General features: G+C 53.6%; 2 protein-coding genes across 5 annotated transcripts in view; one reads left to right on the top strand and one right to left on the bottom strand.

Annotated features, from left to right (window-relative positions):
- ZBTB5 (zinc finger and BTB domain containing 5) overlaps positions 1–8395 on the top strand; it is a 36136-nt gene extending 27741 nt beyond the window's left edge. Inside the window, exons 2-4 of one of the 4 annotated variants that reach the window (XR_010659491.1) lie at positions 3541–5584; positions 6144–6208; positions 6486–8395. Coding sequence is in view for 2 of the 4 variants with exons in the window: in XM_065907731.1 (XP_065763803.1) it covers positions 3545–5572 (2028 nt within the window). In the remaining 2 variants the exon portion in view is untranslated. Of the gene's footprint in view, positions 1–3540 lie in introns of all 4 variants that reach the window. The other 3 variants (XR_010659490.1, XM_065907731.1, XM_065907730.1) reach the window with 3 other exon arrangements.
- A 364-nt stretch (positions 8396–8759) lies between these two features.
- Positions 8760–17536, bottom strand: GRHPR (glyoxylate and hydroxypyruvate reductase). The gene is made up of 9 exons (XM_065907733.1): positions 17414–17536; positions 15413–15543; positions 14983–15055; positions 14325–14441; positions 13226–13314; positions 12102–12206; positions 11204–11339; positions 10551–10681; positions 8760–9098 (listed from the first exon to the last, which is right to left on the bottom strand). The coding sequence occupies exons 1-9, from the start codon at positions 17494–17496 to the stop codon at positions 8977–8979; spliced, it is 987 nt and encodes a 328-aa protein (XP_065763805.1). The 5' UTR covers positions 17497–17536; the 3' UTR covers positions 8760–8976.
- Between the last annotated feature and the right edge of the window lie 237 nt (positions 17537–17773).

Below are 17773 nucleotides of genomic sequence, written 5' to 3'. Positions count from 1 at the left end.
TTTACCTTCCAACATTGCTTCTGAAAAGTCTAATGCCAGTTTTATTCCTGATTCTTTGTTAACTCCCCCACTCCAAACTTTCCAGATCTTTATCCCAAGTGTTTTAAAATGTCACTGTGATGCACCAAACGTGGGGATTTGTCTATTGTGCTCATACTGCTGAGTACCTGGTGGAACTTTCTAGTTTGAATAAGTAACTTACTCAGTTCTGGGCATTATTCTTTATTGTTTATCATTCTCACTTTCTGTCTTTTCCCTTTTTGTATTCAGACATTGGACTTAATTCTTTTTTTCCCCTTGTTCATTCACTTTTATTTCTCCTTTGCCTTGTCTGCCACGTTTCTCCAGCCATATAATCTTCTAGCCCTTCTAGTAACAACAACAATTTTTTTTGCAACTCTAAATTTCCAATAATTTTTTTTCTGGAATATTTCTTAAAAAAAAAAAAGTAAAAACAGGGGCTTCCCTGGTGGTCCAGTGGCTAGGACTCCATATTCCCAATGAAGGGGGGCCGGTTTTGATCCCTGGTCAGGAAACTGGATCCCACATGCCACAATTAAAGATCCCACAACTAAGACCCAGCACAGCTAAATAAATGTTTTTTAAAAAATTAAAAACTTTCTCTTCTTGTTTTGTGGATATGGTATCTTAGCTCTCTGAGGATGTTAATTATAGGTACTTTTCTTTCTTAGTTCTGTTTCTTCCAAATGCATTTCTGTTTGTTTAGAACTTTGTTGTTCATGTTAGAAGTTTTCCCCCTCCAGTTTGTGGTGTTCTTGAGTAACTGGAAGCTGAGTTAATAGGCCTTGAGGACTGGAGGCTTCAATGTGAAGAAGTTTGATGGGGTCCCAAGTGTTCTTCTGTTGGAGGGACTTCCCGGGCATATGAACCCAGCTGCTAGTCTTCTGTTGGTGGGGAGTGGGGTGAGGGGAAGCGGCTCGCCTTCTGATGCCGACTTTAACTTCACGCTCCACTTGTGGGTGTACCAGCTCGTCGCAGCCTCGCAAGCACACGTCGTCCTGAGTACAGGCTCTGTGGTTCAGCCACCCAAGCCCAGCAGGAGTCTGCAGGCTTCTCCCCTGCCGGTGCCTTCCCACACCCCCTATCAGAGGCAGGGGCCTCTTCATCCTTTCTACCTTAGCACTTGCAGTACTTTATTGTATTTGAACGTTGATTAGTCTGTTCCCCCTGAGGGTAGAGATCCGATCTGTTTTGTTGATCATTTTATCTCTAGTACCAGGCACACTAGATGCTCTGTCTGCATGTGTTTGTAACCTGGAGTTTAACCACTATATTCTGCTTCACCCCCTCCCAGAAGAACAGAGGGTCCTTCTTTGGAGAGGATGAAACAGGGTTTTATTTTATTTTTTTTCCATTTATTTTTATTAGTTGGAGGCTAATTACTTTACAATATTGTAGTGGTTTTTGCCATACACTGACATGAATCAGCCATGGATTTACATGTGTTCCCCATTCCGATCCCCCCTCCCGCCTCCCTCCCCATCCCATCCCTCTGGGTCTTCCCAGTGCACCAGCCCTGAGCACTTGTCTCATGCATCCAACCTGGGCTGGTGATCTGTTTCAGCCTTGATAGTATACTTGTGAAACAGGGTTTTAAGCTTTGTGGCTCCTTCAGCTTCTACAGAGTCTGTGGGCAGAGGGCACAGAGCCATGCCACTTGACCCTGTTTTCTAACCACACGAGTGTGTTGTCCTGATCACTAGTCAGGGACACAGACTTTGAATCAGCAGACACGTAGTTCCTGGGAAGTACAGCAGTTTCTTAGGAGAGGAAGCAAATTCTTGTTTCTAATGAGTCCAGGAGATGAAAATGTCCAGATATTTAATGATTCCAAACTCAGCTCTGGAAATTTTTCTACTTGGTGATGTGATCTCTTTTTTCCCTTTTTAAACATTTATGAAAAGTTTCCAATGTATGAAAAATAAACTTTGAAACAAATGCCAGACATCATGTCATTTCATCTGTAAATATTCTAGTGTTTTCGTTTTAAAAACTGTTCCTTCGGGGGGGAAAATCAGAATGCCATTATCACATGTAAGGGGTAAAAAAAAAAAACCCAAACACTGGGTTTTTACATTTTTCTGGGTGTAATTCCATAGTATTATCAAAGATATATGTGATGTTCTAAGCAGTCTGTTTAGTTTTATTTTTGTCTTTTTAAAATATATATATATATATTGTTTGGCTGCACTGGGTCTTAGTTGTGGGATGTGGGATCTAGTTCCCTGACCTGAGGGTGAACCCAGGCCTCCTGTATTGGGAGCACAGACCACCTGGACCACCAAGGAAGCCCCTGGTTGGTTTTACAGAAGCCCTAAAGTTCAAAATGTAGTCTGAAATGGTGGTTTTAGAGTTTGCTCATCTCCTGTTCCCCCCCCCCCTTTTTTTTGAAGTTTAATTAATTGAGTTTTACTGTGGTATAATGTACATACCATAAAATTCCTCATTTTAAGTGTACAGATCAAGTATTTTTAGAAAATTTAATGAGTAATCATCATATTAGAACATTTCCATCATGTCCCTGAAAGTCCCTTATTGCAGTCTTGCCCTGAGCCCAGCCCCAGAGAGCCATTAATCTGTTCCCTGTCTCTATAGGTTTAGCTTTTCTGTGTCACAAGTGTGGAACCTCCGTTTTTTTGTTTGTTTGTTTTTTTGAGTAGACTTCCAGCCAGTCCTTTTGTCTTGGCATCATCTTTGCTCCACTTCCTCTGGCGCCCTGGCAGCCAGTTCTGAGCCTCTGGGTGGATGGGGACTTATATAAGTCAGATTGTTTTAACCACTGCCAGTTTTATTTGTTGTTGTTTAGTCGCTAAGTCATGTCCGACTCTTTTGCAACTCCATGGACTGTAACTTGGGGTTCAGTTTTCTGGGTGCGCTAAGTCAGCACACATTTGTTTACCTGCTCACCAGTTTCCAAAATGCCCTTGATACCTCTTTCCCATTCTTTTTTCCCTTGTGGGTTTTTACCTTTAAAACAACAAACCAAGAAACACCGGTGTCTTTTTAACAGGGTTTCGGGAGTGTGTATGGGGTGGAGCGGGCAAACGCATGTGTGCAGTCTACTACCATCTAGAACTGGACATCTTCCCAATAATGTCGATCTGCATTTTTCATCATTTAAGGTTGCCAAAAGTCTCAGTTTAGAGTTTCTTGGAGTTTGTTGTTCTCAGGAATGCAGAACTCTCGACTTCTCGGATATAGATGTTGCATCACCCACATGTTGGTCTTTTCTAACAATGGCCCCAAGTGTTAAAAGTGGGTCATTTAAGAGTGAAGGGAAGCCTGTAAACAGCCAGTTGCTGATCTGTGTGTGTCCATGTAGATTTCCGAGGCTGTTAGCTGAGTCACCATTTGTTCCTTACTGGACAGGTGTTTCGTCCGTGTGCCCCCATCAGAAACACCACAAGCTTTGAAAGGTCCAGGCTTGGCCATTCCTGCCTCTCCGGTCAGTGCCCGCTTGTGCTCTGACTTTGACTTAAGCTGTTCTGCATGTTAATTCATTCTTTCTTTGTATTGTAGGATCATGGATTTTCCTGGTCACTTTGAACAGATCTTCCAGCAGCTGAACTATCAGAGACTTCACGGCCAGCTCTGTGACTGTGTCATTGTAGTGGGGAATAGACATTTCAAAGCCCACCGCTCGGTACTAGCAGCGTGCAGCACGCATTTCCGAGCTCTGTTCTCTGTGGCAGAGGGAGATCAGACCATGAACATGATCCAGCTGGATAGCGAAGTGGTGACGGCAGAGGCCTTCGCCGCGCTGATTGACATGATGTACACCTCCACGCTCATGCTGGGGGAGAGCAATGTCATGGATGTCTTACTGGCAGCCTCTCACCTGCACCTGAACTCTGTTGTTAAGGCATGTAAACACTACCTGACGACACGGACGCTGCCCATGTCTCCCCCCAGCGAGCGTGTTCAGGAGCAGAGCGCCCGCATGCAGCGCTCCTTTATGCTGCAGCAGCTGGGACTGAGCATCGTGAGCTCCGCCCTCAGTTCCAGCCAGAGCGGCGAGGAGCAGCCAGCCCCCATGAGCTCCTCGATGCGTGGTAACCTGGACCAGCGGACGCCCTTCCCCATGCGCCGCCTGCATAAGCGCAAGCAGTCTTCGGAGGAGCGGGCCAGACAGCGCCTCCGACCCACCCTGGATGAGTCTGCCATTTCCGACGTGACGCCAGAGAATGGGCCAGGGGTTCATTCCCGGGAGGAGTTCTTTTCTCCAGATTCTCTGAAAATCGTGGACAACCCTAAGGCCGATGGGATGGCCGACAACCCGGACGACAGCACCATCATGTTTGACCAGTCTTTCGGCACTCAGGAAGATGCCCAGGTGCCCAGCCAGTCCGACAACAGTGCCGGCAACATAGCCCAGCTCTCCATGGCCTCCCGTGCCACTCAGGTGGAGACTGGCTTTGAGCAGGAAGCCACAACCGAGAAGAGTGGCTTCCAGTGTGAAAACGGGGAGGTGAGCCTTGGTGAGAAGGAGCACATGAGAGTTGTGGTGAAATCTGAGCCCCTGAGCTCCCCGGAGCCGCAGGACGAAGTCAGCGACGTGACCTCCCAGGCGGAAGGCAGCGAGTCGGTGGAGGTGGAGGGGGTGGTGGTCAGTGCCGAGAAGATAGACCTCAGCCCAGAGAGCAGCGACCGGAGTTTTTCAGATCCCCAGTCTAGCACTGACCGGGTAGGGGACATCCACATTTTGGAAGTCACCAATAACCTCGAACATAAGTCCACCTTTAGTATTTCAAATTTTCTGAACAAGAGCAGAGGAAGTAACTTTAGTACCAATCAGAACAATGACGATAATCTCCCAAACACAACTAGTGATTGCAGGCTGGAGGGGGAGGCCCCTTATTTGCTGAGTCCAGAGGCCGGGCCTGCGAGCGGGCCCTCCTCGGCCCCTGGTGCCCATGTGGAGAACCCTTTCAGCGAGCCTGCAGACTCCCACTTTGTCAGGCCCATGCAGGATGTGATGGGCCTCCCGTGTGTGCAAACCTCAGGCTACCAAGGAGAACAGTTTGGGATGGATTTTTCCAGGTCCGGTTTGGGGTTGCACTCCTCCTTCTCCAGGGTAATGATGGGTTCCCCTCGAGGAGGAGCCAGTAACTTTCCATACTATCGCCGCATAGCTCCCAAAATGCCAGTGGTAACTTCTGTCAGGAGCTCACAGATCCCAGAGAATTCTGCCAGTTCCCAGCTGATGATGAACGCGGCCACATCGTCATTTGAAAACGGCCACCCTTCGCAGCCCGGTCCCCCGCAGCTGACGAGGGCATCTGCTGATGTGTTGTCAAAGTGCAAGAAGGCCTTATCGGAGCACAACGTCTTGGTTGTAGAGGGGGCTCGCAAGTACGCCTGCAAAATCTGCTGCAAGACTTTCTTGACCTTGACAGATTGCAAGAAGCACATTCGTGTTCACACAGGTGAAAAACCCTATGCCTGCCTGAAGTGCGGCAAGAGGTTCAGTCAGTCCAGCCACCTGTACAAACACTCGAAGACCACCTGCCTGCGCTGGCAGAGCAGCAACCTCCCCAGCACTTTGCTCTAGCCTGACCTCGAGGTAATGCCGATGCCAGAAGTAGGACCGGACTAAAACCTCTGGTTGGTTGGTGGTTAATGCCGTGGGGTTTAAGGCTTCGGGTTGTGAGTGGCTCATGCAATTTCGAAGACCAGTAAGTGGAGAGCTAAGAGGTGTCGTGCTTGTGCTGCCGCGTTTCTGAGTACGAGGCACACATTTCTGAGGAGGGATCCAGTCCCTGAAACCACGTTCTTCCTTAGGGTTGAGTAATGCGGTTGGAAAGTAGTCTCTAATTGATGTTAGAAGTGGCACATTGAAAAATTAAAAATTGAAGTGCAAAAACATTTTTTAGCAATTTTTGTAAAACTGAAGCATTTAATTAAATTTCCTATATACCTTCTGATGAGAATATTATATACTTGTATACAGTGATGCAAAACGCACTTAACGTGTAACCAGCGGCAACTTTGTGCCTGTCTAAAAGGAACACCCTTGAGGACACGCCTGTCTGCCAGAAATGCTTTAAAGTTTATCATGAGCTAGTTCTAGGCTTCAGAAAGTACTGTATTTTTTTTTTTTTTTTTTTTTGTCTGATTTGCAGTCACAGATGCTGCACTTTGATGGTGCTGACACTGGGTCCAGAGCGAACATTCTCTGGACTAACAGGTGTGTATATACTTTTGAAAACATCATCGTTAGATAGATGTTTTAACAATTTTCCCAGTTTTAAAGACAAAGTTGTAAAAGGAGTGTGTACTTATTAATAGGGAGCGACGAGTAAGGTGTTGTTTCTGTATGTGCAGTTTAGCGGTGTTGTAGCCGACTTGTATCACACACGTTACAGTCTGGAAGCCAGAAAAGCTAGTGTTCGTCTTTGTTCTGATGATGTGGAGTCCTGTTTAGTGGGGTCTTTTACGGCGCATTTACCCTTTGTTCCGTGCAGATTTCGGGGGCCGGTCCAGCCTGACACATCTCACCCAACGACAAGCCCGTTCTCTGCTTCGCTTCTTCACACACTCATGCCACTTACAGCATCTTTCCTGGGCCTAGATTACTGTTTTCAGGTAAAAAACTAACCAAAAGTGAAGTCAACCCCCCTCCATCGTGGGCTTTGTCACTGTTCTGTTCTATGGTTTTAAAGTACAGACCCTGAGCTTCGGTTGTTGCCCCAGCCCAATACTGAAGGTTTAAAATCCAGACACAGCAGTGGTCATGGGTAAATTTTCCCATCTCTGTAAGAGGACTGCACAGCCCAGAACATAGAAGCCACCAGGCAGCATCTGAGACAGTCTGAGGAGACCTCTGGGTGACTGGCCTGGCTTCTCTGGGCCGCCCCTGTGGCCTTCCCACGCTTTGGGGAGCATCGGTTAGGCTGAGCCCTGCTTGAGAACTTCCAGGGGCACAGCACAGGTTAATGTGTCTCTGTAGAGCTCATGAAGTCAGTTTAATTCGTACATGAGTTCATTTTTTATACAGCTTATTTGAGACACCCCAAACCATTGTGCATAACTGAGCAAAATCCTTCAGTTCTTGTTTAGAAAAGTAGTCAGCATGCATCTTCTCTTAATCTAGCATATGCAGCTACACGTCTGTCTGTGGATAAACTCATAATGCTCACTGTCAGTTTGAGCATCTCCTATGACCTGATTCCCAGGGAGGAAAGGGAAGGCTTCCTTCCCACAAGGGAAGCCTCTGGCCCCTCTCCTGACAGGGGAGGGGAGAGGTGGGGCGGCAGGCGGAGGCCGTGGGATCACCTGTGAAGCTTGGTGCGTGTGGAAAATTGTTAGTCGTCATGCTCTGACGCTGTGATGAGGCTCTACATCCACCCCTCTGGGGAACCAGTGACTTGGGAGATCAACCCTGGAGGCAGGTGGGTCAGCGTGGAGGGAGAGAGGCCCTGCCTGGCCTGGGAAGAGGAGCTGGCGGCACAGAACAGCAGCCGCCCTCCTCCCCTTCCACCTGGAGGAAGAGGTGCCGGAAGGTGGCCCCCCACCTGAGCTCAGGCTTCAGTGGACTTGCCTCGGGGACTGACAAGTGGCTGAAGCCCTGCCTCTGCACTGCCCGGTGGAGGCTGGAATCTCTCATCTACCTCTTAATCAATCAGTTTCCATGTGTGAGAAGCAAGGCTGTGGGCCAGGGTCCTTGTACATGCTGTAGCACTTAAATAGTTCAGAGGTTCCCTGGAAGACCAGTGCCAGGGTTCCTACAACTGGTAGTTTCTACCTGAATTTCAAGTGGTATTGGGTACCTGGATTTGGATTGGTTAGCCTTAATTATAGCTTGGCATAATCATTTCTGGTGACCAAATCATAAAGTTCTATCAGGGCACCTGTGTCAGTGGTGCTATGCTGGTCAAAATTTGAGACTTTGAAATAAAAGCTTTGTCATATTAATGCCTCTAACTAATTATGTGTTCTTTTTCTTCACCTTAGGTTATTAAGGTTGAGACAAAGAGTGAAGTAGTATTGCTTTTTCTGCTAACCTGCTATTACTAGTACTTTGTTTTAAACCAGGCATCTTAGAAAATAATACTATCATGCTGTCAGTAACAAGCATTGGTCGTTAGACCCTTGCGCTTTTTGCCTCTGCACTGTGGATGGGGGTGAGGCCGTGTCCTCCTAGAGGGCCTGCCAAATGGTGTACTTCCTGCTGCTCCCTCTCCTGCTTCCTAGGGAGAAACCCCATTCTTCAGTCTGGCTTGGCTGCAGGGAAAAGCCGGAGCCGAGTCCCCTAGCAGGCGCGGGGCTTCAGCAGTGCTGGTAGCCAGGCCTTAGGAGTGAGGAGGCGCTTAGTAAAGGGCATCCACCTGGGACGGGAGTGGAGGAGGAGAGGGACGTGGGGAACGACGTGTGAAGGTGCCGAAACCAATTTTAAAATAAAAGTGAAAGAAACCTATCTACCCTGATTATTCTTGACCAAACAGTGAGTGTTGTGACCTTACCTAGTTCACTTCGCCACATGTATTTAATTTGCCTGACTGTCTAGGTAGCAGGTCCCACTGCTGTGGTCATCACTAGGCTGTGATTGTCCTGTCCTCAGTGAGGGAAACTTGGAGGCCTTTTGGCTGAGGCTAAGGTGGCCTGGACAGGTTCTAGGAACTCAAATGCTCGGGGGTGGGGATGGAGGTTGGAAGCAGAACCTGGAGTCACTAGAGGCCCTGGCTTGGGAAGGCCAAGCAGACGCTCTTGTTGGTTTCTCCCCGTTACATGCCCAGACGTCTCTCCGAGAATTATTTAATAGAATTACACACTCGGGGCTCGGAGGCTTCCAACCACAAAAGTGCAGCACATGTGTTAGCACCAGTCTTCCCTCTGCAGAGAGGGTACAGACCAGACTTTCTCCTCTGGCTCCCAGCCTGTGGGTCCAGTCAGCCAGGGCGCGTCTGACAGAATCCCAGGGCCACTTGCTTTCTGGCCCCCAGAGTCCCCGTGTGGCTACAGCTTGAGCTCACTGGGCATCGGCTCCCCGCGCAGGCCAGCCAGCAGGTTGTCAGCCGCCAACACAGACATGACGTTTCGGGTTCTGTGGGTGGCACTGCCGATGTGCGGCAGGATCACTGGGAAGGAGAGGAAGGACGGGAAATGAGAAGGGTGGTTCCAGAGCCTTACGTCGGTCTAGGGTCTACCAGGAAAAAGAACAAGGAGGACCCCCCTCACTTCTCTCTATTTGCCTTCCTTCCTGTCTCAAAGCACTCCTCTCCCCAGGCCACCAAACCCAGATGCAAGGGTGACGGATATGCATCCTGAACACGAGTGTCAGGGTCAGAAGGGGTCCCGGAGCCTCTCCAGACCCGCCCTTCAAATACCAGACAGTGACACCAGGTGCCACTTTACCTGCTCGTCCACACCGTGGGCCCCTCCCTGAAGGCCCCAGGCCCCTGATCTCCCGAAACAAGCAGATGAGAGGCTGGACTGCAGAGCAAGTGGGGTCAAAGGTCCCCAGAGAGTGCCTTTTGAAAGCAGCCCCCAGGGCACGGCGCTGAGCGCCAGGCCTCGGGAATGGGAGTTTGCCCAGCTCTGGGCGGTCACAGCCAGCGCCCCTTCACACAGGCACAGGGTGGGTGGGGACGGTAGTGCCTCCAAGGGCTGTGATAACAGGAGCAGTCACCGAGGGGAGGCAGCCACAGGCCTCCTCTTTGGTTTTCCATTCCAGAGGGTGAGCAAAGGGCAGGACTGGCCCAGACGGCCCGCGGCCCTAACACTTATGTATTAGTCTGGAGACCGAAACCAGACAGCTACCTGAATAGAGAGAACGTAATATAAAGAACTGTCAACTCAGCACAGAATTGTTAACAGTAACTGAGGAAGCTAAAGAGGAACTCTAAGTACGTGGTTCTCACAGTGCTCCCGGCCGAGCAGCAGCCACGTGCGAGACGTCAGACACACCGTCAGGCCCCGCCCGGGACCACTGAGGCAGATGCCCGTGGGGGCCGAAACCATGCATTTGGTCAGTCCCTCCAGGGGCACTGAGGTATCACCGCGGTGGCGATGCCAAACCTCCCCTGGGGCTAGGGAACGGGGGAGAGGAGTGAAGTGAAGTGAAAGTTGCTCAGTTGTGTCCGACTCTCTACAACCCCTTGGACTATACAGTCCATGAATTCTCCAGGCCAGAATACTGGAGTGGGTACCCTTTAACTTCTCCCAACCCAGGTCTCCTGCATTGCAGGAGGATTCTTTACTAGCTGAGCCGAAAGGGAAGCCCAACAATACTGGAGTGGGTAGCCTATCCCTTTCTCCAGTGGATCTTCCCGACCCAGACATCGAACCAGGGTCTCCTGCATTGCAGGCGGATTCTTTACCAACTGAGCTAGAGGGGGTGGGGTGGTTAGAACTTAGAAGACTGAGGGGGCCTTCGGAGCAGTGCCTCTGCCTCTGATGACTGTGGCTTGTGGCTCTGAGGGGCACGGTGCCTAACCCGAGTGTTTGGGAGAACTGCCACTGGCTTCATCAGCCGCGGTGGGAAAGAACCACCGCTGGGAGAAGTGTTGCTGGCCAAGGGCGGTTCTTACCACAGTTCTTCAGGCTCAGGAGAGGGTGGTTAGTAGGCAGTGGTTCCGGGGTCGTCACGTCCAGCCCGGCAGCTGCGATCTGGCCACTGGCCAGGGCCTGGTAGAGGTCGTCCTGGTCTACCACTTCTCCCCTGGGGATGACGGTGGGTGTCCTGAGGCACTGTTAATCCTAGGAAGGGACTGGAGTGGCTGAGAGGGGAGGTCTGCCCCCGTAACACACTCAGTGGGCTAGAGGCACCCTGCGCACATTTGGAGGACCCAAGACAACCTGGGGTTTGGGTCTGCCTTTCCAGAAGTGTGTGAGTCCAAGCTCACTGACTCACTGACAAACCCAGGCCCAGGGCCATGAAGGCTGGCCTCTAATGGGCTGTAAAGTCTGTCAAGTCCAACCGTCTGGGGTTAGAGGAACAAAGTTGCCTAATTTGCTGCCATGGCGCCTTCACTTCCTGAGCAAGGTCAAGGTACTGCTGCGAACCAGACCAGGCCCTGCTCTGAGCAGCTGGGACGTGCTCTGGGGCGCTCACTGTCCTTCTGAGGTGAGTGGTTGGTTGGTTTATGGGGAGCAGTAGACTCAGCCTGAGTCTCATCGACAGCCCATGGCGGTCACAACAGCAGGGGCGGCCCCTCTCCAGGCTCGCCCGGTGACCCGATACCTGCTGATGTTGATAAACACGGCCGTCTTCTTCATCCACTGGAAGAAGTCCTTGTTGCAGAGCCCCCTGGTTGCCGGTGTCAAGGAGCAGGCCACGACGATGAAATCGGACTCAGCGGCCAGCTCGGGGGTGGACACTGGGGGAGCGCAGGACTCCATCAGATGCTGTGCCCGGCTAAGGACAGCAAGGGGCTGGGGAACCTGACCCCTCCCTCCCTCCTCCCACAGTGAGACTCCCAAGGTGCTTCCTGACGGCGGCGTCTGCACCTGGACAACTCAAGTCAATGGCCACTCACAGGATCCCAGCGTGTCAGATCCTTCAGTCAGCCCCCTGCTCGAACGGCGGGGAAACTGAGGCCAGAGAGGAGAAGCTTATTCAGGGTCACACAGTGGGGACCTGGCCACACTGCTTTCACCTCTTTCAAGGCCCAATGTGCCAACGGGCTGGAGTGGCTGAAATCTGGCTTGCCTTCTGCTCACCCCGCTGTGCACCTGCCAGGGGGCTGGATTCACCCAGACGCGAGGCTGAGGGTCAGCGCTCACCAGTTTACTAGGGAAACTATGAGCGAAGGTTCCCAGCAGTTCCTTACATGTATTATCCTTACATGCACCAATTCGTTACACTCTACCGCTCTAGGTACATGGACCACAGTAAGGAGGGACCTGGCGGGACAGGAGACCCGGAGCCTCTGACACCAGGGGACTCAGTGTGGCCAAGCTGAGTCCCTGCGCTCCCCGAATGGGCCTCTGCATGCAGGGCAGGGAAATCAGACAAACCTAGGGGACATCACAGGCCTTGTAGACGCCTGCCCTCTGCCCCAAAGCGCTGCCATCACAGCGAACACAGAGAACCGCCTGGCCAAGCACAAGGGCCCTGCGGAAATCCAGGTTTTACTTACCAAACTCCGCCTGGAATTCCGCTGCTTCCTGAGGCCTGGGCTGGCGCCCTGTGTAGAGAAATCTCTGGACACCGAATGGTTTCAGACGCCGAGCTATGGCCTGGCCTGGCGGCAAGGAGTCAAGAGTCAGCGTTTGTTCCCAAGCCTCCAGAGGGCGAGGGCGGGAACAGCGCCCAGGCTCCAGGGAGGGGGAGCCCCTGGGGAAGGCCTGGGGGGAAAGGTCCTTTCCTCCGTTAGCTAATCCTCCAGACCCCCCACACTGCCCTCAGCTCAGGGGTCCGTCCTTCAGCGGCCACAGCTCCTGTGCGGCTGGGACTGGCCTGTGCTGTCCTCAGTGGTCTGGCCATCTTGCGGGCCACTTCTAACCTTCCCTGAGCACTGGACGGACCTGGCAGCCCAAGAGAGGTTTGCCCACCCGGTCCCCTGCCTCCTCTGGACCCTCTGCTTCTGTTAATGCAGCCACAGGCCCCAGATGACTTTTTGATGGCACTACCAACTCGCCCCACCTCTAACACCTTTCCACACATGCTGCTGCCAAGATGGGCTTGGGCAGCTGGATTTTCTGACTCAGAACATGCCCCAAAGCTGCTGGGTTCCTCCAAGCAACTCCCTAGTGTGGGAGGCAGGGCTGCCAGCTAGCCAGACAAGTTATGCCCACTTCCCACCCTCACCCTCGCCTCTGCTCCAGGCAGGATGCCAGACTTCTCCAGTGCTGGGGCCACTGGAAGAAAAATAGCTCTGCCCTGCCTCAGAATCACAGGTAAGTTCTGTCCACTGGACCCTCTGGTTTCTGTGTTAAGGCTTCAGGAGTCAAATGCCTTCTAGAAACCAGGCCTCGGGGAGCAGGGCTCCCCAACCCCTCAGCCATCATCTGCTCTGTACGGAGCTATAATCACAAAGAACCCTGGCAATAACAACTCGCATCTATCACCTAGTGACTTCTTAAGGAACTCATTTTATCTTTTGGCCTATCTTTAACGATGCTGTGTCTTCTCGCTGAAGATATCCCTACTGCACACAGGTATCCTTCCCAAAGATGAACTGTCAACATCCAGACACAGGGTGCTGGAGATTCTAACCAAGACATGTGAGCCAGGAAGCCAAACGGGTAGGTGGAGCCTCACCTATGCGCCCCAGGCCAACGATGCCGATGGTGCTCTGTGAGAGGCCATGGCCACACATCCACAGGGGTTTCCATGAGGTCCAGCCACCGCTGCAGGGAGGGAGAGGGGGCGGGTGAGAGGCCCTGGCTCTGGGCAAAGATGAGGGCTGCTGCACAGACCCCACATTCCCAGGCAGGGGCTGTGGTCCAAGGGACAGGCCCCACCCTTCAGTTAAGGATGGAGGGGACCACTGGAGACACAGAATCTGAGGGCAGGAAAGCTGCTTAGGGGTTCTCCTCCCTTTCTGCAGACAGGGAAGCTGAGACCAGAAAGGGCGACTTGTGTGAGGTCACACAGCCCGGGCAGAGCAGCAGGTCGCAAACCTGGAATGTGGGATTCCCAAACCACACAGGCCCACCCCGCTGCCGTGGACCGACGGGGGAACACAGCCTATCTTGAGTCACCTCCGATGAAGGGGCCAACTCCCTGGGCAGGAGGGTGGGAGGGACACTCAGCACTGTGTCTACCCAGCCCCACGCAGCCTCGGCCCCGCCACACCCCCACCACGAAGCCCCTCTCCCGGTCCGCACTCTCTGAGCGCCTGCACCCGCACGCCTCCTGGCCTTGGCTCGGGTCAGTCCCCCCCTCCTTGGGTGCTTTCCCCGATTCTGGATGTACAGCCCACATCTCGATCCGAAACTCCCAGGTCAAATTTTTTAAATTTTCAGATTTTAGAAAGGGGGTCAAGTATATATGCTGTGCTCCACATAACACACTCGACATCTGGGGTGGGACCTGTATCAAGCCCGTCAGTGTATCTGCAGCAACAGGAACAACCTTCGGTCTTCAGAGCCTTCTGGATCCACATGACGGCAGACAGGGCCCTTTGAGGATGCCCACCGGCTACTTCTTCTGCAAAGCCTTCCCTGAGCCACACTGCACCGCTGCAATTTCCCTTCATGCCCTGTCTCAGCTCTGCTCTGCACTTTAGTATCTCGCCTGGATCTGTCTCCCTCATTAGCTGGGGCACGGCTCGGGGTGAGATCAGCGCTGGGCCAGGGGTGGCTCTGAGTGCTCAAGTGCCGAGCTGAGCCAACGTCCCCCCCGGGCGTTCACTCACTTCTTCACCTCCTCGATGGCCTCCGGCAGCCGGCGACAAGTGGTAAGCAGCAGGGAGACGGCGAGCTCCGCCGTGGCATCGGTCAGGACACCCGGAGTGTAGCCCACACGGATCCCACTGTGAACCAAAGAGCTGGTGGTAACCATGGCTTCAAGCGCCTTCCCAATTTCTACTGCTGGGACACTGCGGGGATCGGCTCTGCGCCGTCTGCGCTGCCTGCTGGGAAGCTCAGGGCTGTAAGTGGGCCCCCAGGAGCAGCCAGCCCTCAGTCCCTCTTGACCATCTCCCGTTATGAGAAGGATATAAGATGGAAGATCAGGCTCCAATGTGCAGAGCTCCAGTAACTATGATTACCTAATCTTTGTGAATTTCCCCATCTAAAGAGGGAAATAATAATACTTGCCTTTTCTACTTGAAGGGGTTGATGTGAGGGTCAAAAAAAAAAAAAGTGAATGAGAAAGGATATTACCTGGACATTGTTACCCACTGTTTCTGACTGCTTGGACTTATCTTAACTGACCTGTGCACACATGGGCAGATTTTATCACTGGCTACCTCACATTTTCAAGGAATATGAAGAAAAAACAAAGAGATACTCAGCTCCTCTTTTTCCCTCTCTGGTAGCCACCCTTCACTCCAGAGCCCAGGCTGCACTTACCGCTTCTTGATTTCATCCAAAGCCAAGTGGTCGACACCCACAGACATCGTGCTAATGACTTTGAGATTAGCTCCTGTTGGGCAGAAAGTCTTATTTGTATCTCTCCTCATGGGATTCAAGGCCTTCCCACATATATAGATGGGTCCAGAAAAGGGAGGGCCCTGCTAAAGGTCATAAACCAAGCCTGAACAGAGCTGGACAAGGGCCCAGGGCCCTGGCTCTCCTCCACACCATGGTCTTTGCTCTCTTAAGGCCGCCCTCCGGGGACTCACAGCCAGCAGAGAGGGGCAAAGTGTGTGCCACGTGGAGCTCTGGTCTAGGAGCACAGTGAACGCCCTCAGAGCTCGCTGAGCCCACTGAAGACCTGCTTGGGAACCAGCAGCAGCAGCCCGACACCCGGGGACCCTCCCCACCTGCCCAGCGCACGCACCTGCAGCGTCCAGGAGCTTCTTGTCTATGCGGTCCGAGAGGAGGCAGAGCAGGCCGTGGGCCCCGGCCATCCCCTGTTCCAGGTCCTCTCTGGGGATGGGCTCATCAGAATCCCACTGCTCCACCTCACAGCTGCAGACAGAGGAAAGACCACGCAGAAGTGGGGGAGCCCCACAGGTGCCCACCGGCCCCCAGAGCCCTCAGACCACAGCCACAGGCCCTGTCAGTGGGAAACTGCTTTCTGCTTGCCCTGGCCTCAAGCGGCCTGGGGCTGGCTGAGGGGAGTCAGGCCAGGCATGGGCGGCCTCAGAACTGTCCTGAGAGGGTGGCTGAAGGCTGAAGGCGGTCACGGAGCAGAGCTCTCCAACAAGGACTGAAAAGGGCCTAAGCTGAAAGGAGAAAGTCACGGGGAGCGTTCTCAGCTCCACACAAGAAGAGCTTTCTTCTTTCTCCCCCACAGGAGGCCTCACAGGCAGCGAGCCCCCGGGCCAGGCTGCCTGTTGGCAAGGCCAAGTGGGGGGTGCTGGCAGCGCCGGGCTCGGCTCCCTTGTCCAGCTGTACATCCTCTCCTCTGAGTCACGAAAGGAGCAACTACTGTTTTTGACTTTGTACGTGTGCTGCGCTCTGCTCAGTCGCTCAATCGTGTCCGACTCTGCGACCCCAGGGACTGTAGCCCACCAGGCTTTTCTGTCCGTGGGGATTCTCCACACAAGAAGACTGGAGTGGGTTGCCATCCCCTCCTCCAGGGGATCTTCCCAACCCAGGGATCGAACCCAGGTCTCCCGAATTGCAGGTGGATTCTTTACCGTCTGAGCCATGGACAAGACCAAAGCAGTTCAACATGGAGGAGTTTCAGGGGGCGCTTCCGGAGGGGAGGTGGGCCCCAGGCATGTTTCCCAGCAGTGCTGCCCAGCCTCCGGCCCTTGACATTTAATTCAGTGCAGCCAAAACGTCTGGAAAATCTACATGCGCAGGACACAGAGCTGCTGGCACTTTCCAAAACTCCCTGACCAGGCACCGGCCTCCTCTCAGCCTCCCTCCCTGGACAGCGGCCCAGCGCTGCGGCAGTGTGAGCGGCGCTCCTAGAGTTCTCGTCTTTGCCCTCCCCTCTCCCCCTCAATGCCTAGTACGCTGCAAGTCTTCAGCAAAAGTTTTATTGCACTGAACAAAAGAAACAAATCTCATTTCCCCCTGGCACTTGTTTCTAAGGCTGGGTCCTTCTCCTCGCCTGACCTGGGAAGTGAAAACCTGCATACAGCAGTGCTCAGACTGCCGCAGAGCAGATTTCTAATCCCAGCTGTGCCACCAACAGAGGCAGGCGAAGGTACCTGACCTCTCCCAGTTTCTCTGTAAAGTGGGAATCACAGCACTGATTTCACAGTGTTTAAAAATTAAGAGTTTACTCATAAGAAGCACTTGGCAAGGTGCAGAGTTCAGTTTAAGAAGTGCTACCAGAGGTCCACTGCTAACCGTCCAAAGGGACCAGATCAGTGGCTGCCAAGGCCCCTGACCCGTCCAAGTGACCTCCGAGGGTAAAGGATTAACAGCCTGGGCCTTGAGGCATGGGCAGTCTCCCCTCTCCCCACGCCCATGACTGGGCAAGCCTCCCGCCTTCACCCCACCCCCACTGCAAGAGCCACAGGGACTGCGGGTCCCAGCGGCCCAGCACAAAGCTTGGCCCCCGAGGACTTTCTCTAAGGCTCCCCAGACGCCAAGACCGTCCCAGCCAGGCACGGGTTCGAAAGTTCGGCGAAGGCCCAGGAGCAGGATCCCGGTTCTCTCTGGCCCCACGGACCGCCGTGTCCGCCCCACCAAAAAGAAGTGGGTGGCGGGAGGCCGCCCCCGGCCCGCCCGGAGACGCCGAGTCACCCCGCGTGCAGGTGCCCGGGGCCTCGGAGCGGCGCCGCGGGCTCCGCAACCCCTTCCCGCGACGCCACCGCGGGACGCGCGCCCGGAGGGAGGGGCTCGGCGCGCGGCGCGGTCCGGGGCGCCGGGCTCTTACTCTGCGGCCCGCGCGAGCGCGGCGCTGCCCGCGGGGGGGATCCTGCGCGTGACGAACACCTTCATGAGCCTCACTGGCCGCATTGACCCGCACCGCCGGATATTGGGCCCGGACGGGGCGGGCCCCGGGGGGCGGAGCCGGAGCAGGCGGGGCGAGCGTGCGGATTGGCTCCGGAGCGGGGCGACTCCGGCTCCGAGCGTGCGCCCGGTGCATTTCTGCTCGTGTGATCGAACCTTGGTGAAGCAGACTGGCTCTGGAGCTGGCGGCAGGCTCGCGCCTTTGGCTCCCAGGGCCTACCTCTGAGTGCCCACTGCCCCAGAGCCTCCGGTCGGTCTTAGGGGTGGGGATGGGTAAGGGGCA

This window comes from Muntiacus reevesi, chromosome 17, assembly GCF_963930625.1.
Source record: "Muntiacus reevesi chromosome 17, mMunRee1.1, whole genome shotgun sequence".
Taxonomy (NCBI): Eukaryota; Metazoa; Chordata; class Mammalia; order Artiodactyla; family Cervidae; genus Muntiacus; species Muntiacus reevesi.
This window is presented reverse-complemented; position numbering and strand designations above follow the sequence as displayed.

Excerpts from the sequence above, each read along its gene's own strand:
- GRHPR (XM_065907733.1), bottom strand. The coding sequence starts at position 17,496 with ATGCGGCCAGTGAGGCTCATGAAGGTGTTCGTCACGCGCAGGATCCCC. Across the intron at positions 15,544-17,413 it reads GCGCTCGCGCGGGCCGCAGA|CTGTGAGGTGGAGCAGTGGG; the intron begins GTAAGAGCCCGG and ends CTCTGTCTGCAG. Across the intron at positions 11,340-12,101 it reads GGAATTCCAGGCGGAGTTTG|TGTCCACCCCCGAGCTGGCC; the intron begins GTAAGTAAAACC and ends GCGCTCCCCCAG.